Consider the following 26,480-nt stretch of genomic DNA (forward strand, 5'->3'; position numbering starts at 1 on the left):
GTGTGTGTGGGGGGGGGGGCGGTGAGAGAGAAAGAGAGAATGTGTTGTGTGTGTGTGAGTGTGTATGTAAGAGTGTGTGTTGTGTAGGTGAGAGTGTATGCTGTGTGTGTGAGAGTGTTGTGTGTGAGTGCTTATTGTTTGTGTGAGAGTTTGTTGTGTATTATAGGAGAGAGTGTATGTTGTGTATGAGAAGGAGAGAGAGTGGTGTATGTGTGTGTGTGTGAGTGAGATTGTGTGTGAGAGTATTTATTGTGTGTGTGTTCATTGTGTGAGAGGGAGAGTATTGTGTGTGACAGTGTGTGTGAGTGAGAGAGGATAGAGTGTGGTGTGTGAGAGTGAGTGAGTGTGTGTGTGTGTGTGTGTGTGAGAACGTGTGAGAGTTTTGTGTGTGACTGTTGTGTGTAAGAGTGTATGTTGTGTGTGTGAGAGTGAGTGTGGCGGGGGGGAGTGTCTGAGTGTGTATTTGTGAGTGAATGCATTTGTAGGCAGATAAGGAGGAATCCCTCCTAGTGCTTAGCAGCCAGAGCTCTCTTGCCAGGAGCTAATTTTCCAGATGCCCCACAGTATGGTGCCAATAGCTGCCTCTCCCCACCTGCAGGTCTTGGCCACCTCTCTAGGATCCCCTTTCTGCACAGGAACCACAGAGACTCCCAGAATAAGAGCAGGAAGCTGCCTCAGATTGGAGTCTGCTGCAGGAGGCTGGGTGCCCTGCGGTTCTGCTAGTTGACCTGCTTCCTCCTCTCCAGCCGCTGCCTCTCACCTTGTTCCACTCATGTTTAACATCCATCTACTGTCCCCAGGCTGTGTGGCCAGCGGCTTCTGCGGCTGCACACGGGCGCCGGCCTATGGCCCCAGGACCTGGATCTCCGGATCTCCGGATCCCCATCCTGGGGCCGCAGGCCAGCGGCTTCTGTGGTTGCACACAGCGCCAGCCTGCGGCCCCAGGACCCGGATCCCCAGGACCCGGATCCCCAGAACCCTGTCCTGGGGCTGCAGGCCGGCGGCTTCTGTGGCTGCACACAGGCACCGGCCTGCAGCCCCGGGACCCGGATCACCAGATCCCCGTCCTGGGGCTGCAGGCCAGCGGCTTCTGTGGCTGCACACGGGCGCCAGCCTGGGGCCCGGACCCAGACCCGGGTCCCGGGCAGCAGGCAGGCGGCTTCTGGGGTTGCACATGGGGGCCTGGATGGCGGCTCACACCAGCTCATTGTGTCCCGCCTTGCCTACAGTATGCAAATTAGCCACCATCTTTGTTGGTGGTTAATTTGTGTATCACTCTGATTAGCCAATGGGAGGCATAGCGAAGGTAGGGTCAATTACCATGTTTGTCTATTATTAGATAGGATTGTTGTCTATCTCTCCCTTAAACTCCTCCAGAAGTTTTTTATATATTTAGGTGCTCCTATATTGGGTGCATATATGTTTACCATAGTTATATCCTCTTTTTGGATTGATCCCTTTAGTACTTTGTAGTGACCTTTTTTGTCTCTTGTGATGGTCTTCATTTTGTAGTCTATTTTGTCCAATATGTGTATTGCTACTCCAGCTTTTTTTTCTTTTTCATTTGCATGGAAAAGATTTCTCTATCCATTTACTCTCATCCTGTGTGTCTTTTGTTGTGAGGTGGGTCTCTTGTAGACAGCATATAGTTGGGTTATTTTTTTTGTATCCATTCAGCTACACTATACCTTTTGATTGGAACATTTAATCCATTTACATTTAAGGTAATTATCAATAGGTACTTATTTGTTGCCATTTTAATTCTGTATGCCTAGTTTTCTCTGTTTCTTCTTCTCCTTACAGCAATCCCTTTAGCATTTCTTGTAATGCTGGCTTGGTGGTGATGTACTCCTTTAGCCATTTTTTTTTCTTTGGGTCTGGGAAGCTCTTTATTTAACTGTCTATTTTGAATGATAGCCTTGCTGGATATAGTAATCTTGGTTTCACATCCTTGCTTTCCATTACCTTGAGTACTTCATGCCATTCCCTTCTGGCCTGTAGTTTTTCTGATGAGAAGTCAGGTATCATCCTTATTGTAGCTTCTTTGTAGGTAACAGTTTGCTTTTCTCTTACTGCTTTTAGGATTCTCTCTTTGTCTTTAATTTTTGGCATTTTAACTATGATGTGTCTGGGCGTGGGCCTGTTTTGGGTTCTTCTTGCTTGGGGTTCTTTGTGCCTCCTGGACTTGTGTTACTTTTTCCTTTACCAGGTTAAGGCAGTTTTCTGCCATTATTTTTTCAAACACATTCTCTATCCCTTTCTCTCTTTCTGCCTCTTGTGGCATACCTGCTATTATAATATTGTTACATTTCCTGTCCCACAGCTCCCTTAAGCTGTCCTCCTGTTTTTTTAATTGTTTTTACTTTTTGGTTCTCATATTGAGTGATTTTTTCAACCCTGTCTTCTAATTCACTGATTTGATCCTCAGCCTCCCCTAATCTGCTGTGTATTCCTTCCAATGTGTTCTTTAGTTGTGCTATGTCATTCTTTCTTCCTCTTTTCATAGTTACTATATCTTTTCTCATGATGTTGAGCATCTTCACCATCATTATTCTGAGCTCTATATCAGATAAATTTATTATCTCTATTTCATTTATGTCTTCTTCTGAAGAATTCCCTTGTTCTTTCATTTGGAGGTTGTTTCTTTGTCTCCTCATTTTGGCTTTCTGTTTGGGTTTGTGACTATGTATTAGGTAGATCTGGTACATCTCTCAGTCTCTAGTGTAGGACAGTGTCAAATGCTGTTTCTGACTAATTAGATAAGACAAAGATTAAAAGCCTCCAGACTGATAGGATTTTGTCTTGAATTGCCCTTAGGCAATCATCCACAGGTGTGGCAAGAGGTTTGCTTTTGGGTTTTGTTTGTTTTTTTTTTTTTGCAACAGGGGCAACTGCTTCTGCCTGAAGGCTAATTTTTATTCTCAGTCTCCTCATGAGCCTGAACAACTCCATTCCTTGGGGCAAGGTGTTTTCCAATAGAGTGGATCAACTGTCCTCCCCTCAGGCAAGGTAGCCTGTATAGTAAATGTCTGGTGAGAAAGATGACCTCTGCAGCGTGAGGGAATGACTCAGCACAGAAAACTGGGGTGTCTGCTGTCTGAGCTCTAACCCCAGAGCCCCTGATCCTGGCTTCTGCTTACACATCTCCAGTCCGCTCTGCCCTCCCTCTGTTGTAGCACAAGGTGGGTAGCTTCAGATGGAATTGTGTGCATTGGCCTGAATTTCCAGCAGTCTCTCCCTGACAGATTGCAGTCCTGCTGCTTTTCATAGTCAGATGTTATGTGGGTACCCTTCTCGGTTCTGGTGCTCTCCGCTTGGGTACCCTGCTTGGGGATTAGACCCCAAAGTTCTCAGTAGCAACCCCTCACAGATTAAATAGCTCTCCAGAACTTTAGTTGCTGTCTGTAGAAGCCTGGCCAGCCCTTTCATGTCTCCACCCCTTCTACCAGTCTCTATGCAGTCTTCACTTTCAGTTCTTGGTTATCAGGGTTCTCTCCAGTGAGTCTTCTGTTGATTACATATTCAGGAAGTTTTTTCCATATTTTACTTTTAATTCCTGTTTGGTCCTTGGAGCATGTCTGTGCAGCATCCACTTACTCTGCTACCATTTTTAATCTCTCCTCCATACTTAATCTTTAATGTTATAGTTAAATATGGCTTAGAGGTAGTTTATGCCATTTAAATCGCCATTAGAAACCAGAATGGATTATGTATAAAGATATTGATAGGAACATTTTGGACAAGGGGAAAAAAATCCTACTGTAAACCAATTGGATTGCACAGGCTATTTCATTTTAGTCATAATGCTACTACTCTAACCCTCTTTAGTCCAACTCTGTAACGGTAACCTGCCACATTGTTATAAAATTTTCAAGAGCCATTTAAGAATTCATAATTAAGAGAATGTATTTCAGGATTGGCTGAACTCATACTATAGATAACATTCTAATTTATAAACTTACTAGTGACCTGGTGCACGGATTCGTGCACATTGAAAGGAAATTAATTAGAAGGTGGCTGGTGGGGCGGGGCTGGGCAAGATGGGCCAGACAAGCCCTGGAGCCAACCTCCCGTAGTCCCTCCCCAGCCGGCTGCACCTGGGGTGGTGCTGTGGCTCAAACGGCATCTGTGGACTGAGCAGGGTCCTTCTAGCAGGTGGGGTCCCTCGGCCTGGCCTGTGGGGATTGGGCCAAAACCAGCTCTCTGACATTCCCTAAGGGGTCCCGGAATACAAGAGGGCACTCTGCAAAGTTGCTGTCGTACAGTGTGTGGAATGCAAATGCAAGTGTGCAGTAAGCCAGATTCGGGGCCAACAGTGCCCCAGCAACAACATAACCTATGGCCGAAGGTAGAATCTCACAGCCCTGCAAGGAATCAGGCTCCCTCCTCTCTGGTTTTGGGGTGCATCACCCAAGAACTGCTGCTGCCAAGTCAATGCAGCTCAGCAGCTCCTGCATTGAGTGTCTGCCCCTGGTAGTCAGTGCATGTCATAGTGACTGGTTGGACGGTTGGACACTTAGCATATTAGCCTTTTATATATATAGATTCTATTCACAAATGATAGCCCTTAGTGATTTCCAGGTATTACAAGTGGAAGTGTATGTTTTTCTCCTTATGTGTCAAAGTGTCTTTCACTTTAGAAGTATTAAGAATTACAAATTAAATAAGCAGACACTCCTAAGGGAAGGCAGTGACATCCAGTTTATATTGTTGCCCTTCTTATTATTCAAAGATGTCACTACTGATTTCACCCACACTTGTAGGGAGCAAAAAGTAAACCTTTAACTACACATTCTTTGTATATGACATACATACAAACTGCTCTTCGAACTCTGGCTCCAGCTGCTATTTGTAGAGCTTGTCACTCTCTGTATTTCTGTGTTCAACTTGTGGCCAGCTAAAAGGCTTGCTCAAAAAGAGTTTCCAAATTCCATATCGTTGCATTCCAAGCTGGTCTTTGCTGCTGTTTTCCCAAATGGACCACAGTTATGTCATGTTTCTTGAAGCTATGCTTAAGTGCATCCTTTGGAGTATTTTTTTATGCTACCCCTGCTTATGGTTATGCCAGAAAGCTCATCATACCAAACATACTTGGGTACCTGTCTGTCATTGCCATCTCTACACATATCATCAATGAACATTGTTTTCATGCACATAGACCAGATGACTTCCAGAATCTCAGTAGTGGTTGTCTCCTTTTACCATTTTACTTTAAGCAGGACTCCAACTCTGGCAATAAAATAGCTCAGTGAGGTAGATGTGACATTTATGGTGGGTGTGATTCAAAGTTATACAAAATCTGGGTATAGCCTGCATTGTCCATTGATGAGAATCAATTCAGTAAGCTTCTATTTTTCCAGTTCTGTTTTGGATGCTAGGAACAGAGCTGAACCTAGGAAACAGATGATCAGAGTAGAAGTCAATCTCCCCCTTTGTGTCAGTAGTTGTGTTTTTAAAATAACTCATCTTTCTTCTTAATGTGCATCTCAGACAAATTTTACCTTGTCCAGAAGATAAGTCCACACAGGTTCTGAACCTACAAATATAGATACCTTTGAGGGGCTTACTACCAATGTGGGAAAGAAAAATTAATGTTAACGATATAGTAACCATTGTTTGGTAAGTGTTAGGTGATTCATACAGCCCAAAAATGGGAGGCAAGAAAATCAGAGATTGAACTGGTCTGTACTATAATTTCTTGCTGCTGCCACACTATGGTAATATCCTGAAAAAAAAAAGATATTCTTCTTCTTTATTTTGCTTTCTGTTTTACAGTTACTTGCATTGTTGGGCAGTGATTTTTTAAAATATATTTTTATTGATTTTGGAGAGAAAGGGAGAGGGAGAGAGAGATAGAAATATTAATGATGAGAGAGAACCATTGATCAGCTTCCACTTGCACACCTCCCTCTAGGGATTGAGCCCAGAACCCAGGCATGTGCCCTGATGGGGAATGGAACCTATGACCTCCTGCTTCATAGGTCAATACTCAATTACTGAGCCATGCCAGTGGGGCTGGGCAGTGATTTTTAAGCCACAGTTCCTAGGGAGCCAAATTCAGTGACTGCTTTTGGCTCTATATGGAAAAGGTTGGTTGTGTTTAGCTTCCATGTTTTGCTTTACTGCCTAATTTCAGTAATCATTAGACATTTTTACAATGGAATGGCAATTCTTGACACTCACACCAGAGATGTCAAAGGTGCCAATTTCCTTTGGCATTTGGGTTGATTGCTGCCTCCTCACCCCCCACACCCTGCTGGTGGCAGCTCCCATGAGATGCTGTGATCAAGTTGAGTGCTCTTATTTGCTTGCTCTCTTGGAGCTGGCATGCTGTGTTCAGCAACCAGCACATTCTGTGCTTCCCCTCTTGTCACACTGCTTTTAAAACCTTACTACTGCCCTAGCTGGTTTGGCACAGTGGATAGAGCATCAGCCTGTGGACCAAAGGGTCCTGAGTTTGATTCCAGTCAAGGGCATGTACCACAGTTGCAGGGTCCTCCCCAGCCTGGGCCCTGCTCAGGGCTTGGGCAGGAGGCAACCATTCGATATGTTTCTCTTACATTGATGTTTCTCTTTGTCTTTCCCTCTCTTCCACTCTCTCTAAAATCAATGGAAAAATATCCTCGGTGAGGATTAAAAAAAAATAACCCTTACTACTTCCTGTTATGTAGTGCTATCATTGAACTACAAAGCAACTCAGGATTATTTGCATGCTCTTTGACTGTGTAATGTTAAAGATTGTGTCTAGTTCAGTGCCCTCCATATGGTACCTACCTTCTCTAGACCAAATTATATACTTATATATGCATAGCCCATGGACATGGAAAATAGGATATTAAAGACCTGGGGGTGGGTGGGGGCTGGGTGCAAAGAGGTAAAGGGGGGGGAATGGGAGACATCTGCAATACTGTCAACAATTTTATATATATATATATATATATATATATATATATATATATATCCTATCTAATAAAAGAGAAACATGGTAATTAGCGTACGTCCGCTACCCTTCCCATTGGCTAATCAGGGTGATATGCAAATTAACTGCCAGCCAAGATGGCGGCCAACAGCCAGGCAGCTTGAAACTAACATGAGGCTTGCTTGCTTCAGTGACGGAGGAAACCAACGTTCCCCGCCTGCCTTGCCGGCCTCTGAGCTTGCAGTTTGAAACATAGTTACAAATATAGAAGCTAAACAAAACCCCAGAAACCTGCTTTCAGCCCGCCGGGATCTCAGATCTGGAGCTGATACAGTGTTTTGATTATAGAACACAAACACAGCAGATACCTGCTTTCAGCAGCAGAGGCCTCAGAGCTGGAGTCAGAGCTAAAGCTGGCCCAGAATTAAAAAAAAAAAAAAGGAGCAGTTGGGAGCTTCAGTCACCTGCCAGCCTGAAAACAGCCCTCAACCCCTCACCCACACTGACCAGGCACCCCAGTGGGGACCCCCATCCTGAAGGGTGTGTGACCAGCTACAAACAGCCATCATTCCCTCATCCAGGCTGGCCAGGCACCCCAGTGGGGACCCCCACCCTGGTCCAGGACACCCTTCAGGGCAAACCAGCCGGCCCCCACCCATGCACCAGGCCTCTATCCTATATAGTAAAAGTGTAATATGCCTCCCAGCACCAGGATCAGCAGTACCGTGAGGCCTCCTGGCACTGGGATCAGCGTGACAGGGGGCAGTGCCCAAACCCCCTGATCACCCTGCGGCTCTGTGTGTGACAGGGGGTGGGGCCACAACCTCCCTTCCGCCCTGCTCTGTTCGTGACAGAGGAAGGCACCCCAACCCTCTGATCAGCCCTGCTCTGTGCCTGATAGGAGGGATCTCCCCAACCCCCTGATTGGCCCTGCTCTGTGTGTGACAGGGTGCGGCACCCCAGCCCCCCCCCCCACGGGCCCTGCTCTGTATGTGATGGGGTAGAGCCATAACCTCCCCATCAGCCCTGCCCTGAGTGTGACAGTGGCGGTGCCCCAACCCCCTGATCGGCCCTGCTCTGTGGGTGATAGAGGGCAGCGCCCCAACCCCCTGATCCGCCCTGCTCTGTGTGTGACAAGGGGTGGTGCCCCAACTCCCCTATCGGCCCTACTCTGTGAGTGACAGGGGGGAGCTCCCCAACCCCCTGATTGACCCTGCTCTGTGCGTGACAGGGTACGTAGCCCCAACCCCCCTGATGGGCCCTGCTCTGTGTGTGACAGGGGGTGGCGCCGCAACCTCCCCATTGACCCTGCCTTGAGTGTGACAGGGGGCGGTGCCCCAAGCCCCCAATCGGCCCTAGCCTGAGCATGACTGAGGGTGGCATCACAACCTCCCAATCCGCCCTGCCTTGTGCATGACAGGGGGTGGCGCCCCAACTCCCCAATCGGCCCTGTTCTGAGCCCGACCAGGGGCTGCACCTAGGGATTGGGCCTGCCCTCTGCCACCCGGGAGCAGGCCTAAGCCAGCAGGTCGTTATCTCTCGAGGGGTCCCAGACTGCGAGAGGGCACAGGCTGGGCTGAGGGACCCCTCCCTCCCCCCTGAGTGCACAAATTTTTGTGCACCGGGCCTCTAGTATCATAATAAATATTCAATGGAGTTGTATAAACTATAGCAACTCAATGGACTGTTATTTAGTCATTCAAAATCATCACTATGCATATATAGCAGCATGAAGATATTATATTAAGAGGATTTATTTGGTAAAACTGTCATAAAAAAATAATACGGGGGGGGGGAAGCATTAAACAATATAAATTTATTTTCTCACTGTTCTGGAGATTAGGTGTCCAAGATCAAGGTGTCAACAGATTTTTTTTCCTGAGGCCATTCTCCTTAGTTTGTAGATGGTCACTTTCTTGTTAGGTTCTCACATGGTCTTTCCTCTGTGTATATGCATCCCTGGTATCTGCATGTCCACATTTTCTCTTATTATTAGGACATAATTTAGATTGGATTATGACCGTACTAATAGTCTTATTTTAAATTAATTACTCTTTTAAGGACCTATCTCTAAATACAGTAACTTTCTGAGTTATTGGAGATTAGAGCTTCAGCAAATGAATTTTGGGCATACACAATTCAACCAAGAGCATAAGCAAATGAAAGGAGTGTACTAAAAATAATTGGAAATAATTTTTTAAAAAATCAGAGCATGTTGAGTTAAGGGTTCTTATAATTAGAAGTGTACTCAATGCCAGCTTCTGTATCCATTTTATATCTATGGCATACCCATGAAACTAGTTTGGGCAATCCTACTTCACTAATTGGTACTGACATAAGATGCTCATTTTTTGGCATTGTGGAATCACTTGGAGATTTTGTTAAACGTCTCAGCGTATAAATACTTTTATTTTGTTTTATTTTATTTCAAGGTGCCAGATGATTACTGATGGGTGATGGTAATGACAGCATGTTGTAATAAGAAAAATGGATTTATTCAACAACATTGAAAAATAAATATTTCTTTAAAAAATAGGTGACTTATCAATTTTAGAAAGCTTGGTAGGTACCTGCCTCCTCTTGAGACAAATGAAGTACCAATTTCTATAAAAAGATTAACTCTAGGAATGAGTGAATAGAGGTGAAAAACACTGTCTTATGTGAGAGCCCTGTTTCACCAGTGGCAAAGGGAGATTTAGCCTTTCAGTCTCCAGATAATGGACAGGTTGAGGAATGAACATAAAACAGTTTCTCAAAATGTGGTTCAGGATGACCTACATCAGAATCCTGTAGTAAGGAAGTTGAAAAGTCATATTCTGGGGGCCTACTTAATCTAAATTTGGGGAGGGTAATGCCCAAGATTCTACATTTTCACACTCATGTCTTGTGATTGTGATACACACCAAAATTGGAGAGCCACTGACCTACAGAATCTCTCATTCTTAAATCCCTTTGACTTATTACTGCCAGTAGTGTAATGAGTCCTTAGTCTACCTCTCCATGGTTGATCCTAAGAAATGAGGTCCAATTAGGGTAAAATAAAATCCCGTCTTTAACCGTTTGTACACCATAACCGTCTATAGACACAAGCAGTGGACCTTTTTTAATTAAATTCAAAATATCATGGCAGTTAACTGGTTAAGGAATGGATTACTAATAGTCCTATTATCTTTTCAACAGATGTTTATTTATTAGAGACCTACTTTGGGACAGGCCCAGAGCTAATACAATCAAATATATTAGCCATGAAATTAATTAAATTTATTCTATATCATGGTAAAAAGAAAAAAGTACCTAATAAAATTTTGTGGGTTTAAATATTAGGAAAAAATGTTGTAACAATATCTGGAGAGTCACTAGCACTAATGGATGCATCTCTCGTGTATCACTGTTAACGAATTGTTTCCAGCTGAGATCTCTGTAATCTGCAGGTGCTGTTTACCATGTAATTTTACCATAGGAAACAAGGGAGTAATCAGTTAATAAAGTGTAAAGAATTAGACTGTTCTTCCCTTGAGCAAAATGCCTGGCTGTGGCCAACATTCCTGATGCCTCCTGCCTTGTGCAATAAGAAAGCAATATTTGAAGAGAGAAAGCTGTTTTGTTCATATTTTGCAACTTGCCTCAGAAGGCCATGCTAATGAATGCAAAACTCAAGCTAGAATTGCAGACTTTTTGTATGAGCAGCCACTGATTTTTTGTCCTTACCATTATACTACACAGAGGATAGTTTTCCCTCTTTCATCTAATTGAGACTCGGGAATTGAGCAATAAACAAAAGGGCACTGTGAATAGGGATCCTCTTTCAGTTTAAGCTGTGTTTTGTGTTGTTTCCTTTCAGTTTTTATTGAGAAAATAGAAACGATATTTAAAGCATTTTCATATACAGATAGTCCCCATCTAATAAACACTTGATTTATGAATGTCCCATACTCATTCATAGCCTCTCTTAAGGGATTTTAAGCTACCCCTAGTACCCATAGAAACTGGAGTTGTATCTGCTATCTACAAGATTTTGTATCACTCTTAAATTCTTACAAACTCCCATCAGACCCTTTGGAACAATTAATATGTAAGCACATTTTACTGCTGACATCAGGGCACAAGAAGGTGCTGGAGGCCCTGCCAGAACACAAAGAGTGTGAAGGAAATTCTGGAATTGTAGTTGTGATGGTGGGGAGATTGTTCATTTGGACTTCAAAATTCCTTTTCCCCAGAAATAGCATTATATTGTAATGACACATCATGTAAAACTCAGTTTTCTGACAAATTCACCTATCCAGATTGAGCAATAAACAAATGGCCTCTAAGCTGCCAGAGAATGTGCATCTTATTTATTGGAAAAGCTATTCAAAAACTCATTGACTACCTGTTTATTCTGTTTCTACATGATTCTAATTAGTTTTAACAAGATGTTAAGCCTATAACATTATAAGTAGCAAATTTGAAGGGACTAGAAAAGATGTTGCAGGTTAGTAAAGTGAAATCTGGTAGTTGACAGCAAGGTAAGACACAAAAAAGCATTAAAAAGAAGGTTAAGATTTCAAAAACCAGCCACAGTAAAACTACTTCACATCCACAAGAGTGGCTAAAATAATAAATATTGACAATATAGTGTTATGAAAATGCAGAGCACTGGAACTCTCATACATTGCTGGTGGGAGTATAAAATGGTACAGTCACTCTGGAAAACAGTTTGGCAGTTCCTTAGTTCAAATACTTAATATATAACCCAGAGGTTCCACCCCTTTGTGTTTACCCAAGAAAAATGAAAACATAAGTCCCCCACGAACACTTGTATATGAGTGCTCATCAGCTTTATTCATAACTAGAGGCCCGGTGCACAAAATTCATGCACTGGGGAGGGGGGTGTCCCTCAGCCCAGCCTGTGCCCTCTCACAGTCTGGGAGCCCCGCATCAATCTCCCCAAACAGGTAGGCCCTGACCACTCAGCTGACACTCTGCAATGGATCACTCCTGCAGAGGGAGGCCCGGCCACCCGCTGCAGTGCCGCTGCCAGTTGGTGGCCTCGACCTCCCTCTTTGGGGCAATCATGGAGTCCCTTGATTGGTTGATCGCCCCCGCCGACTGGTGGCCTGGGCCTACCTCTGCAGGGTGATCATGGAGACGATGGCTGAGCTCCCGACCAATCATATCACACCTGTCTTGGCTGGCCTGGCACCAGTGGGTGTCATAGTGTGGTCGTCCGGAAGGTCGTCCAGACGGTCATTCTGCTGTTCAGTCATTCAGTCAATTTGCATATTATGCTTTTATTATTATAAATAGCCCCAAACTGGAAATAACCCAAGTGTCCTTCAAAAGGTAAATGAATTTAGAAATTGTGATATATCCATCCAATAAAATACTACTCAGCAATAAAAAAGAATGAACTACTGATACCCACAGCAAAATGGATGAGTCTCACAGACATTGTTGAATGAAAGTAACAACACACAAAAATCATACAATTATAATGTATGATTTCATTTATGTGCAATTCTAGAATGGGAATTACTAAGCTGTGGTGATAGAAATCAGAAGAGTGGTTGTGTTGGGTGGGAGATTGCATTAAAGAATGACTGGAAGGCCCATAAGAAAAAATTATGGGATGATGGAAATGTTCTGTCTTGATTTGGGTAGTGGTTACAAAGGTGTGTGCATTTTTCAAAACTCTTCAAACTTTATACTTAAAATGTGTGCATTTTATTGTATGTAGATTACAACTTAAATGTTCATAAAGTACAACATTTACAAAGGGGAAAAATCTTTCAGAGGATCCCCCTGCTGCAGGATAATCTAAATTCCTTAACATGATCTAGCCCTTATTTAATGTCTTTTGGCTCATTCTTTAACATTATTCCCAACCTCCTACCCCTTATTTTAATTTACTTGTATTTCCAAAAACTGCTATTCTCTCTCTTTCCTCTGAACCTTTAAGCACAATGCTCCTTTCGCCTGGAACTTCCTTTTTTGTTTTATTTTTAAAATATAATTTTATTGATTTCAGAGAGGAAGGGAGAGGGAGAGAGAGATAGAAACATCAATGATGAGAGAGAATCATTGATCGGTTGCCTTCTGCACACCCCTCACTGGGGATCCAGCCCACAACCCAAGCATGTGTCCTTGACCAAAATCGAACCTGGGACCCTTTCGTCCTCATGCTGATGCTCTATCCACTGAGCCAAATCAGCTAGGGCTATTTTTTGTTTTCCATCACTAAATCATTGACATCATTCAGGACTCACAGAGGTAACACCTCCTCCAAGAAGCTCTGAATTAAATCATATATTGTGGATTAATTTCTATTAAAAATAGCTGAAATAAGTTTCAGTACTCAGAATTACCAAGAAAACTCTTCAATCCAGGTAGACTTGTTCTTTTGGAGTTTCAAATGATTGAGATTTTATTCTAAATATCAGTTTGGGTTTATATTTTTAGTAGTATAATAGCTTATTTATGTTATGGGTTAAGTAACTTTCTATGGGCTTTGTCTGGAAACCTAGCCAGAGTTTATTATGTTGATTTTATGGGAAAATGCATTTTACATTCCAATCAAGTGATTCAAAAATACTGCTCAGTTGAACCATGTGCAATTGCTAATATTCGACCATTTTTTACTTACAAAAATGAGTTTCATATTGTTCAACTTAAATTTTTTTAAATTAACCTTATGACAAGTTGGAAATTACCTAAGCATTCATTTATTAACTGTATATTTATTTAACACAACAATATATTATGCAAGATGCTAATCTTGTACATTAAGGCTGTTGGGTATAATTATTCTATGTAAACAGTAAACCACAGTGTTTTGAAGAAAGTTAGTATAGAATGATAAGGCTTTCGTGAGTTGTACCAACTTTTTGTTTTCAATTAACAAGAGATGCAGCAGACATGAGGATTCTAAAGTAGTTTATTTTTTTAACATTAACACTAGGGTGAAAATGCAGATTCACTTCTTTTTTAACCCCCAAACTCTCTAACCAGTCTATTTGGAAGATTGATTTTAATAATAATAATAATAATAATAATAGCTAACACTTATTGAGTACATATTACATGCTGGGTACTGTGCTAACCCTTTAACTATTTTAGGAGCAAAGTACTATTTATTATCTCTATTTACAGATGAGGAAATTAAAACTCAAGTAATTTGCTCAAGGCTACACAGCTATAATTGGCAAGTCGGATTAGAATCACTCTCATTCCTATTACTCTGTCCACTGTTTAGCTCAAGCATGTTTTTAACCACAGAGAGACACTTACTGTATGCTGAAATATTATGATTCATTTTAGCAAGTACATATTTAAGCTGTGGTTATCATTAGTGAAACCAGGCCCATTCACATATGAAACATATTGTATTATTATGAGAGATCATCATAAGAGAGTAAAGGATCAAGTACCAAAATGAGTCTTATACACCCAACTGCTATAGGAGCTCTGTAGGAGTCTAGGAAACAGAGAAAATAAGTATGTATTTTGTTATGATTAACTCCCAGAAGAATGTTTTCATAAATGGAATCTTCCAATCATAACTGGATGCAGAGCATTCTGGGAACAAACCAAAAGTTTAGTATAAATAGGAATGTGGGAAGTTTATGAATGTACATTAATGAAGTTCGAGAGGGAATTACAAACTCAAGTCTAATTCTGGGCAGACATCAGTAGTACATGAGGGAAATTAGAAATCCATGACTGGGCTCTCTGAATCCCAGAACTGTATGGAGAAATGGGACTCGGAGGATTAGTCATTAGACATTCAGGGCAGAAGTGAGGGGATTCAGAGCTTAGTCAAAATTTCATGTCTACATGACTGGAATAATAATGGTAACAAAAATAAAAGGATTTCTACAGTGGAGGGGAAGATGGGCTCAAGTTTTAGACATGCTGAATTTGAGGTGAAGCTAGAATGTCTACAGGAAACTAGTTTTTTATGTCAGCTATGGTTGACTGGGTTCAACCTTTCATTCATCTATTTGTTGTTTTTACAGATGGCTCTGCTGAATCTTTTCTTCCCTGAAGAAAAGTCATACACTGAAGCAGAAAGTAGGCGTGTCCGTCGAAATAAAAGAAGCAAAAGCAGTGAAGGAGCAGATGGTAAGTCTGCTTAGGTGATCTTTTATCATATCTCAGTTAATGTGAGTACCATTCTAATAACTAGCTTCTCAAGTGTGCTTCACCATCTAATAGATTGTTCACAGACCCAGAGTAACAGAAGTTTTTTTAGCCTAGGCTACCCATCAGTCATTTGACATAGAATTGATCACACAGAATCCTCTCTCCTGCAACTCCAGATAGATTCAGTTCTTTCACAGTATGTCTAAGAGCCATAGAAGCATTTGTTTCTCTCAAGAGCAACCTCCATAAGGACCTCATCTCTCCTGGGGACATCCCATATCTACTAAGGCCACCAAGAGGATTCAGTGCTATTCTTGGAGTTGACATAGTGTTGTGCCATGGTGGCACTTATATGATATATTCATTCCAATGATAAGCATGTCAGTATTAGTATCAGCTACCATGCTCAAACATGAACTAGAGCTTCTAGATCTTCTTAGTAAATATCTTAAGGGCAGGAATTTATTTCTCTTTGTATAACCAGAGAATGTAGGCTAGTATCTGGCAAATTGTTGGTATTTATAATGTAAGTTGATGGTGTTTATTGCCCCTTCAGCTAGGTTATGATGTGTCATGAAAACCATTCCTATTGAAGGTAAAATAGATTTGAGTCAACTAGCAATGCATTTTGTGGGGCATAACAAGATGTTGAGCTAGCTCCTGGGCAGGGTATTTGAGTCACCCTATTTTAATATTACTCGGTCAATTGATAGAACACTGCTTCTTTGGCACAGTAGTTTGTAGAATGCATAGCTCGGGGCTGCTGCAAAGCCATCTGGATTCAGAGACAGCATGTGCTGGATACCTCTGCCAAAGATATATGTCTGGGGGTTACAAAGAACTATAATTTTATAAAGATGAAAATGAGATTTTTAAGTGACATTTGTCAATGTAAGTAAGGGCCAATGATGGAGGCAATTCCAGGAGGCATGTGCTATTTAAGAATGGGGTCAGGACTTTGTCTGTAGGGGCCAGAAGAAACAGAACTGGATGAAGTCTGAGAAAGAGCTCAGAACAAGGACCCTATAATTAAAAAGAAAGAGAAATAAGATAAGTGGAATGGTCTAGTCACTGGAGGTGGCAGCAGCATTGAGCCCTTGAATGCAGAATGCAGAACTGGACCAGTGGGGCTATTCTCTAGAGCAGACACTTTGCATACAATTGATGACCAAGTTTAAGCCTAGGAAATGTGGTCCATGAAGTAAAAGTCAACTGTTATTCACTTGCAACCAGTTTCCTGGAAGTCTTCAGAAGGCTATGTTGAAGCTGAGAACTGACAGCCATGGGCCCTTTCCTCTCCCAGTTACCTCACCTTTGATGCATGTAGGTCTTTCCACCTTTGACTCTCCCCCTGAGGCTATTCCCAATGAAATCTCTCATATTCCCTAATTGCTAAGAAGGAGAGGAGAGAGATGGTAAGAATAATATGACCTTCCTCTCCAAGTGGGAAGTCCAATCGTTTCTAAAGTTTACCTCTTCCCTTGGCCTCCCATTTTTTTCTCTTAAAGAAGGAAGCATATTCCACTTTCCTAAACCACTTTATCTGGTTCTGGATACCAGCATCTTTGCTTCTGATCTTTCTTAGAGTGTTTATTCTGTTTTGATACAAACTAGTTTTTTTCTGGCAAAGTCCAAAGCCTCTCACTAGTTTTTAGCATTTCTAATCTAATTTCCTCCTGGTCTGATACTCTATTCCAGGGGTTGGTAACCTTTTTGTGAGTGTGTGCCAAAACCAGCAAAATCTCTGACTCAAAATTCTTCTGTGTGCCAACCCTAATTTTTGGAGAACATGTTACGCCTACTTGATATCTCTTAAGGTGTACGTATGTGAAGAACCTTGAAGAAATAATAAAATTCATTCGAGCCACAAAAACACAGTATATGATGATGAAAAATACATTTATTTTTTAATGTATACATGTACACTGATAGTCTGACAGAAAACTTTGTGACTCCATTTGATATTATCAGTGGGACTTTTGCTGCTGCATCACTGATGACAGAGATTTTACATCATGTTTATATTTCGTGACCTTCAGAGATATGCAGGAGCTACTACTTTCATCCGTCAGGCTACTCCTATTACAAGACTTAACAAAATTCATCACTGAGAACAAAGATTCAGAAGCGTATGTGGATGAAAACATGGAGAGTAACGCTGTTGCAAAGTTTTTTAAACAGAAAAAAATTTCTGGAATGGCATTCCAAGTCCTCAATGGTTCGTTTGCGACACTTCTCTCTGGTACTCCTGTCTCTAATCGCTTTTTTTCAATGTTTTCCAAGTCAACTCTAAGATCAATAAATTTCTGCTTCCAAATTGAGCTACTCTGAAATTCAATCAACTGCATTTCAAAGTCAGCCATGTCTATCCATGAAAACATTTGTAAGTTTAGTTCCTCCAGTTTCATGCTCTCTGGAAACCTCATGAATTTTGCTGTCTCTTCCAGTTCTCTGAATTTCGCAAATCTTGAGAAGAACTGCTCAATAGTTGACTCGATGATGTTTAAAAACAGCTTTTGAAGGCTTTGACAGTCTGTTCTGTCATCTTTTGGGAGGTCTTTGATGTGCCTCTTGAGGTTTAGGAAATATCTAAATCTCTCACCATCCACATCCCTCTTAAAGACTTCCAGTTTCTTTTCAAAAGCCTTTATGTAACCAAACATAACATCAAGTGTCTTGCCAGTTCCTTGTAATTTAACATTTAAGTCATTCAGATGTTCACAAAAATTGTAAATGGAACATTATAAGAGAGGGTTTCGCATGCCAGCAAATGTTGACACGCGTGCCAGGGGTTGCCCTCCCCCCCCCCCCCCCCGCTCTAGTCAGTCACTAGACTGTAGTCACTTTGTGCCAATCACAGATATTTTTCATTAAGCCGTAAACTGGGAGGAATCTAAGAGCCCCTGAGAGTTAGGAGTATGTAATGTCTGTGAGTCCTGGGATTTTATTAGATTTCCAGCCTTTCATCTGGGAGGCTATACAACCATTTCTTTAGATGTGATGGATTCTCCAGTGAGTTCAAGAGTGACAAGCCAATCTAAGTCTCCTTTATTTTGGAACCATTCCTGTCACTCTGTGAGTATATGCTATATTTATTAAATGCATTTATCAAATAGTTACTGAGAAAATATTTGTGTAATATCAGAATGGAAATGCTGTAAGAATATTACTATCTGTCTGTTTTGTTTACTTTTATATCCCCAGTGCCTACAAAAGAACCTGGCACATAGTATACCTCCAATAAACATGTTTTATTTCCCTCAAGGCCTTAACTTCCAATGTAAAGAGACAGGCAGTAAACAAAATTGGTTGTGGAGAAAATATAGCAGGGCAAGAGGAAGAGAAAGTGATGGGGTGTGTTATAATGTGGTCAGGGACGGTTCCTCTAATAAAGGAACAATTGAGAAGAAATCTGAATAAAATAAAGGTATGAGCCATGCAAACATTTGAAGATGGGCAGAGGAGTAGAGAATAAACAATACAAATGTTCTGAAGCAGAAGAATGCTTGGCATTTTCTAGAAAGATCAGGTGTGGCTAGGGGCAGAATGAGCAATAGGAAGAGGGAAGTAGATTAAATCAGAGAGCAAAGTTCAATCTAAAACCTTGTAGGCCAAGGTAAGGACTCCAACTTTTACACTGCCTGAGAGGGAACCATTGGAAGATTTTGAGCAGAGGAATGACAGGGTTTGACTTATGTTTTAACAGAATCCCTCTGGCTGCCATATTGAAAATAGGTCCAGGAAAAAGGACAGAAGCAAGAAGACCTGTTAAGGGAGGATAACAATAATTTAGGCAAGAGATGATAGTGTTTTAGACCAGAATGGAGTCCATATGGGTGGTAAGTGGTCAGATTCTGGAGAGATTTTGAAGGAATAGCTGACAGGATTTTGGAGTTGATTAGATAAGGTGCATGACAGACAGAGAATAGCCAAGGAGAACCCCAAAGTTTTGGACATAGTGAATTACCATTTCTGAGATGGGAACAATAGGAGAAGAACAGGGTAAAGGTATGTAGAGAAGGAATCAAGAGTTCAGTTAGGCATGCTAAATTTGAGGGGCCTGATAGACAACCAGGCAGCCAGAGACTGGCTGGCATTGCTCAGTGGCCCACCCACTGAAGGGTTTCAGATTCAATTCCCAGTCAAGGGCACATACCTGGATTGCAGATTCGATCCCCAGCCTGGTTGGGTCAAGTGCAGGAAGGAGGCAATTAATCAATGTGTCACTCTCACATCTATGTCGTTCTCTCTCTCTCTCTCTCTCTCTCTCTCTCTCTCTCTCTCTCTCTCTCCCCCCCCCCCGCCTCCCTTCCACTCTCTCTAAAAAATTAATGGAAAAAATCTCCTCGGTGAGGATTAACAAAACAAAACAATGCAGCCAAATATGTAAGTCTATACCCTTTATCACGTCTCAAGACAATGATCTGACTCTGTTCTATAAAAGTAAAGAACTCACTAAAGAACTGAGTCAGTCTATAAACCATCTGAACAGAGTAAGAAGTAGTATGGGAGAGGTAGGTCAGAGTGAGGTGAGTTAAGGCCAGAAATAAAAACAAGCACATGTTGATTCTAAATTCACAAGTTACTTGATATGTTATATTTAAAAAATTAGTCATCCAGCTCAGGTTTGCTTCCCAAGCATCAAAGAAAAAGCAATTTATGTAGAACATGGCAGAGATTTCAGGAAGAAAGGATTTTTCTAAAGTAAAAAATGGAGATAAGTTTAAAAACAGAGCAGGAAAAAACGGTTCTAGCTCCTTGTATAATTTTGTGACCTGTTACTATCCTTTAATTTCACTTCAGTTCTCAAAATTTTCTCATTACTTAACAAGCCTTCTAGGCACTGCAAGGAAGAGTGTAAAGATGAATAAGACCCCCAGAGAACTTTAATGAGGTAGCACATACATTGATAGGTAACAGGTAAAAAATGAAACAAAGGCCTGGCCGTGTGACTCAGTGTTTGAGTGTTGACCTATGAACCAGAGGTCACGGTTCGATTCCCAGTCCAGGCCTGTGCTCAGGTTGCAGGCTCAATCCCCAGTGTGGGGAGTTTAGGAAGCAGCCAATCAATGATTCTCTGTCATCATTGATGTTTCTGTTTCTCTCTCCCTCTCCCTTCCTCTCTGAAATCAAGACAAAATATTTTTTTAAAAAAATGAAGCAAAGATAGGGTGGGAGAAGTAGGTCCTGGAGTTTTACCTTACACGGCATCAGCACATAGAAAGTACTCAAACATTTGGTAAATGAATGATTGAACAAAAAATGGAGATGGGGAATCTATATTTTCTATCTAGGAACTACAGATATTGATTTTTATTTTCTTCACTAATCCCTGTGTGAGAAAAAAAAATTTCAAAAAATGGTTCATTTACATTGAGGAAATGCAAGGGCTGTAGTAGTGATCCTTAGAAGCATGCATAGGTTCACTAGGAATAAATCAGAATACAAAAGTCTATTTTTCTGTCTTCAGGAAAAAATATCATTGGCTACTAAACTAGATAATTGAGACATAACATAGGGATCGTCTATTTTGCCTTTAGAATGTCAGTGGCTATGTCCAGAGCATATCCAAACTTTCTGACCCACTATTCAAGAAACAATTGCATTTATCCCAGTTTCTTCATTTGGATTATTCCATAAATTAAGGCTTTGACTAGGAAGCAGGAGTCCCAAACACAGAGCTAGTTCCCCTCCAATATAAATCTTGGCACTTTATAACTTCAACTCTTAGAAAATAAGTGAAGCCTTTTTCTTTACTACATCTTGGCCTTAAATTCACTGTTCCTGTTTTGAGTTGGCTGAAAGTGTTTGATACAGGTTTTAAGTTTATTTTTGCTAATTATACAGTTGATTTTCTCCAAGGAAAGCATGATCCCTCCATTGTAGGTGCTGTGAGTCCCAGAAACCTGTGCCAGGATTTCCTGCTGAGACCCATCCTTGTGATATGTTTCTGAAGTAATAATAGCTCTAGCTGGCTTGCTTGGTCATCTCTCACAGGGTAAAGGTACTCCAGAAATCTGCAGAACTTTATTTTCTAGTTAGAATGAAATGTGGAATATATTTGGAGAGTCAGGAGATCTTAGAATCAGATAATATGAATCCAAAATTCCCATGGAGCTAGTTTCCATATTTTAAAAGTATTATAAAACCATTTGTTCTCTTCCTGTAGGAGCATTTTCAGGAATCAATAAAAATATTAATATCTTTCCACATCCACCTTCTCCCTCCCTATGTTTCTGTCCTAGTAATACAATAGAAATAAAAGTGCAACATGGGTAATAGAAAGGATACTAGACTGAGTCACAATTTCTGGATCCTAATCCTGAAATCACTGCTACCTTACCAGTCTTGTGACTTTGGAGGAGTGACATCCCTCTGAGCTTCAATTTCCTTAGCTATAAAATGGAGATAATTAGCCCTGCTTGCCTCATGTATTTGTTGTGGTTATCAGAAGCATTAACATATGCAAAATGCTTCAGAAATTATTAACTGCTAATACTATGTTATCTCTGGAAAATGAACATAAAATATTATCTACTAGGTATTTTAAGCACTCATTCATTAATTTCTGGATAACCATTATTATTCCTGTAAAGATACTCCCTTTCAGCCAGATTTCCTTTTTTATACTCACTGATGTTATCCAAGCCCATAGGAAGAAGATTCCAAGCCTCAAACTATGGCCCACCTCATCACTATAAATGATCACAGCTGTGCAGTTTGGCTGGCTGGCTGACTATGTCCCCTTTTGTCAGTATCTCTTCTTTGTAGTTATCTTTACTTTTAGTCAGATTAAAAATAGCATTCTTTTTTTGTTATAAAATAGTAAAGAAAAAAACAAATAAGATTGGAATATATCCTTTGTTCTTTGTTTCTTAAAAATAATAATGGAAGAGGGCATACCTACCATTAAATAGGTACAGATGGACATGAAAGACTATTGCCTCAAAGAAACAGACTTTCTGCCTGTACAAATGTTAGCTAGAATTAAGACATGTCCTCATTCTAGTATTGCTCTTCTATTTATTGCTTGGCAGTGAGCCGTCACTGTGCTATTATCAAATGAGAGAGACTAAAATAATTTGGAGAGCTGATAAGAGTATCAAGAGCTTGTTCACAAGACAAAATTAAAGGTTTCTGAGAGTTGACCATGTGTGTAGACCTGAAGAGGATTGTTGATTTCAAAGGTAGATTCCTCAAGGTTGCCTACTGATCATGAAAAGAATGCCCTCAGTGCCCAAAGCAAAATACTCTAAAAGGTAGCTTTATATCAAATAAGACATTAAGTAAGCTAAAATGTCTTAGCTTTCTCATACTCCAAAATGTTCTTTAAAACTATATTTTCATTTATGGAATTGCAGTAAATGATCTCAACAGGCTTTTATCACTGACACTGTTAATAGCACTTTTAGAAAGCCAACTACTTGTGAGACATTGTACCAGGCTTTGTGGTTGGTATAGCTACAAACTCCTGTCCTCAGTACCTAAGTACTTAAGTGAGCTAGGTATAGAAATTAAAGATTAAGCTGCTTAAAAATATTTATGAGATTTTTTAATTGCAAAAATAATACCTACTCATTATAACTAACATAAAGAATACAGAATCATATAAGGTAAAATGTGAACATTCCCGCCTCCCCCTAGAAAAATGCTGTAAAGGTGAGATATATTTGATGGATATCTTACTTGCTTAAAGGTCACAGGCCCAACTGACCTGCAGTTCTCCAAAGGTACTTCTGGTCTGTCTTGCTCTTTTATTCCTTCTAGATATTTGTTTCTTACTATTAGGAAAAGCAATAAACTCTAAGCCAGGAGACCCATATTCTAGTCCCAACTCTGCCATTATGTAGTTACTAGAGGCCCAGTGCACAAAATTCATGCATGGGTGAGGTCCCTAGGCCTGGCCGGCAATCAGGGCCAATCAGGTTCCCCGCCTCCCCACCTCCCCACTTCCTCCTTCCCTCACCACCCATGTCTGCTGCCACCCACCCCTGGTTCCTCATCCCAGGCCAGGTCCAGCCCCTATCGGGCAATTGGGACCTGCCGGCCAGGCAATTGGGACCTGCCGGCCAGGGGGAGGGCCCAACTGCCACCACGGTGGGCAGACAGCAGGCCGATCAGGGCCTGCCAACCAAGGGGAGGGACAGGGGAGGAACCCAGGAGTTTGACCGCTGGCCCCAAGGAGGGAGCTAGCCCTCAGCCCCCTGGAAAAGGGGCCACATTTGCCGCCACCCACCCCCAGATCCCTATCCCAGCCTAGGGGCCTGGCCCTGATCAGGCAATCGGGGCCTGCTGGCCGGGGGGAGGGACCAGAAGGTTGTCCGGAAGGCCCCATTGTTGATTGGGGCCTGTGGGCTGAGGGCAGCTTCTGCATTGAGCATCTGCCCCCTGGTGGTCAGTGCACGTCAGAGCAACTGGTCATTCTGGTCATTTTATCATAATGGTCACTTAGGCTTTTATATATATAGATACTGGCAGTATGACCTTGGGCAAGGCTTAGCTTTCTTAATCTTCCTTCTCTGCTCATAGTTTTTTCTAAAGGTTAGACTGGAATTGGTCATTCTCAACTCAGATGTAAGAGATTCAAAATCATTTCAGGGGTTTTTTTCAAGGTATACACACCCCTGGAAATTCTGCACACCATGAAGAAATCTATAATGAGGTACTATTTCTGAGAAGATTATGTCATATATCTCAGATATATAAGGGTAAGAAATAGATGGTCTACTTGCTTCCTTCCAATTCAGTTATAATTTGCTCCTAACTATTCCTGATTTCTATAATATAATAATAGCTAAGGTAGTTTTAGCCACTTACATGGAGTCTGGATGGTTAAATACTCAGGGTTTCAGTTTGGAGAGTCAAATGAGCCTTTTCATTAGTTTTCATGAAGAGGCTTAAGAAGGGTTAAGAGCATGCATATGGCTTCAAGAAGTGAACACTAAGAAATGTTGGATAAAGTGGTGAACTGCCAGCTGGCTCCCTTTTGTATGGCTCCTCAAAATATCATAGGCAGATGTAAATGTGTAGGCAAACAGCTCCTGTTGGCACTGTAGTGTATTACTTATGCAACCCTCCCTTATTCTAGACTAGAGGCCTAGTGCATGAAAATTTGTGTACGTGGGGAGGTCTCTCAGCCCAGCCTGCACGCTTTCACAATCCGGGACCCCTCGGGTAGGGTCCAGTCCCATTGCAGCATGGCTCTGGTTCCCTGGGCCCGTGGGCTGTGGGGGAGGGACCAAGAGGCCAGTCCAATTGCAACATGGCTCTGGTTCCCCGGAGCCTGCGGGCAGAGCGAGGGACCAAGATTCCCAGATCACAGAATGGCTCCGGTTCCCCAGAGCCTGTGGGCAAGGGGAGGGACCCAGAGGCCAGTCCGATGGCAGCATGGCTCTGTTCCCACAGCTCCCTCCCGCAACTGTGCTACAGGTGGCCAAGGCCCACAGCTCCCTCCTGCCACCACGCTGCAGGTGGCCAGGACCCAGGACTGACTCCTGCCCAGCGCGGTCGGGACCCAGGACTGACTCTGGCCTAGCACAGCTGGGACCCAGGACTGACTCCTGCCACGCCGGCTGGGACCCAGGACTGACTTCTGCCACGCCACGCCGGCCAGGACCCTAGCCTGGTGTTCGGTCGTCCATCCGGTAATTTAGGTCGTGACGGACCCTGGATCTTTATATATTAGGTTTCTACACCTAGACCTACAGAGCCTCCTCTGTCTCACAGGTGGGGAACTACTGCAGCTTCTCTTTTTTTTATTCATTCATTTAATAAATGTTTATTAAATACCAACTTGTTATTGAATAAATGTTTATTTATCACTGCTCAGAACACTAGGGACACAGTGGTGAAAAAGATTAGTCCCTACCCTCATTAAACTCAGTTTGTTCAACATAGTATAAAAAGTGGTATAATAGAGTAAACACAGGGTGCTATGGGACATGTCAGCACCTGATCTAGACCTTGGAGTTAAGGGAAGGTCTCCTAATTGGGGTAACATCTGAGTTGCCACCTGAACAGTGCTAAAGAGTTAGCCAAATAAAGATTCAAGCGAAAGGTAAGCTAGGCAGAGAGAACATACATGTTGGAAGGCTTAGAATAAAGGAGAGCTTGGCTCATTTGAGGCACCAAAAGAAGTTTTTATGGTTAGTATAGATTTATAAAGGGGAGGTGACAATAAATGAGTTGGCCAACAGGGGCCAAATTATGCAGGAATCCAGTCTATGGAACATTGAAACTTTTCTAAATACAATGGGTAAGCAAGCACAGGATCAATGTCAAGAATAGATTATATGGCAAATATCTTCACATGTTAAATGGATATACTCTGAGCAATTCTACGAATACTACTAGATATACTCACATGCACATGTGGGAAAAATTTACCAATGATATTCTTTGCTCTATCATTTGTAATAGCAGAGGAGTGGAAATAACCTAAATATCCATTATTTAGAAAGTGATTAAATAAATTATGATAAATCTATAACTGGTAACTCTGGGGAAGAAAACTGAGTATTTGAGGTGGGGATGGGGAGAGAGTTAACTTAATTTCCAAGATTCTGTATCTTGTTGTTTTTTTTAAAAAAAAAATCTACATGTAATACTAATTTAAAGTAAATGAATTTAATTTTTTAAGTTAATGAAATATTCATACTATGCCATTTCCCTATCACTGAAATCCACTATCAATAATTTTATATTGTGATACCATCTCATGCTAATGAAAAGGTGAAACCCATATATTTGTGGAAAGAATATAAATTGTTTTTCCAAGCTTTATTGAGGTATAGTTGACAAATAAAAATGGCACATATTTAAAGTATACAATGTGATATTTTATATACATATACATTGTGAAATGATTACTACAATCAAGCTAATTAACCTTGTCACCTCACATAGTTACCTTATTTGTGGTAAGAACACTTAAGATCTACTCTCTTAGCAAGTTTCAAGTATAGTATACAGTATTATTAACTACTAGAGGCCAGGTACACAGAATCATGCACATTGAAAGGAAATTAATTAGAAGAAATATTTTAGAGGCCGGGGAGGGACTGCGGGAGGGCTCTAGGGCGTGTCTGGCCCATCTCGCCTAGTCCCAGTCGGCCTGACCCCAGCAGCAAGCTAACTTACTGGTCAGAGCATCTGCCCTCTAGTGGCCAGTGCGTGTCATAGTGACTGGTCGAACGGTTGGGCACTTAGCACATTAGGATTTTATATATATAGATAGTCACCATACTATGCATTAGATCTTCAGAATTTATTCATGCTGCATAATTAAAACTTTGTACCCTTTGACCAACACCTCCCCATTTCCCTTAACCCTCCCCTCACCAGCTCCTGGCAACCACCGTTCTACTCTTCACATACTAAATGCCTATACTCTGATTGAACAATTCTACTTTTACTGCTTCTATGAGTTTGACTTTCTTAG

General features: G+C 41.6%; 1 protein-coding gene across 8 annotated transcripts in view; it reads left to right on the plus strand.

Moving 5' to 3' along the window:
* The window catches only part of EDA (ectodysplasin A), a gene marked incomplete at both ends in the record, with an annotated part of 598,912 nt that overhangs the window by 442,394 nt on the left and 130,038 nt on the right, over positions 1 to 26,480 (plus strand). For 7 of the 8 annotated variants that reach the window (XM_081080834.1, XM_081080835.1, XM_081080840.1 and 4 more), the window contains one exon: positions 14,914 to 15,019. In XM_081080834.1, the coding sequence (XP_080936960.1) occupies positions 14,914 to 15,019 (106 nt within the window). Of the gene's footprint in view, positions 1 to 14,868; positions 15,020 to 26,480 lie in introns of all 8 variants that reach the window. The other variant, XM_081080833.1, reaches the window with a different exon arrangement.

This window comes from Myotis nattereri (genome assembly GCF_964212035.1).
Source record: "Myotis nattereri genome assembly, chromosome: X".
NCBI classification, from domain to species: domain Eukaryota; kingdom Metazoa; phylum Chordata; class Mammalia; order Chiroptera; family Vespertilionidae; genus Myotis; species Myotis nattereri.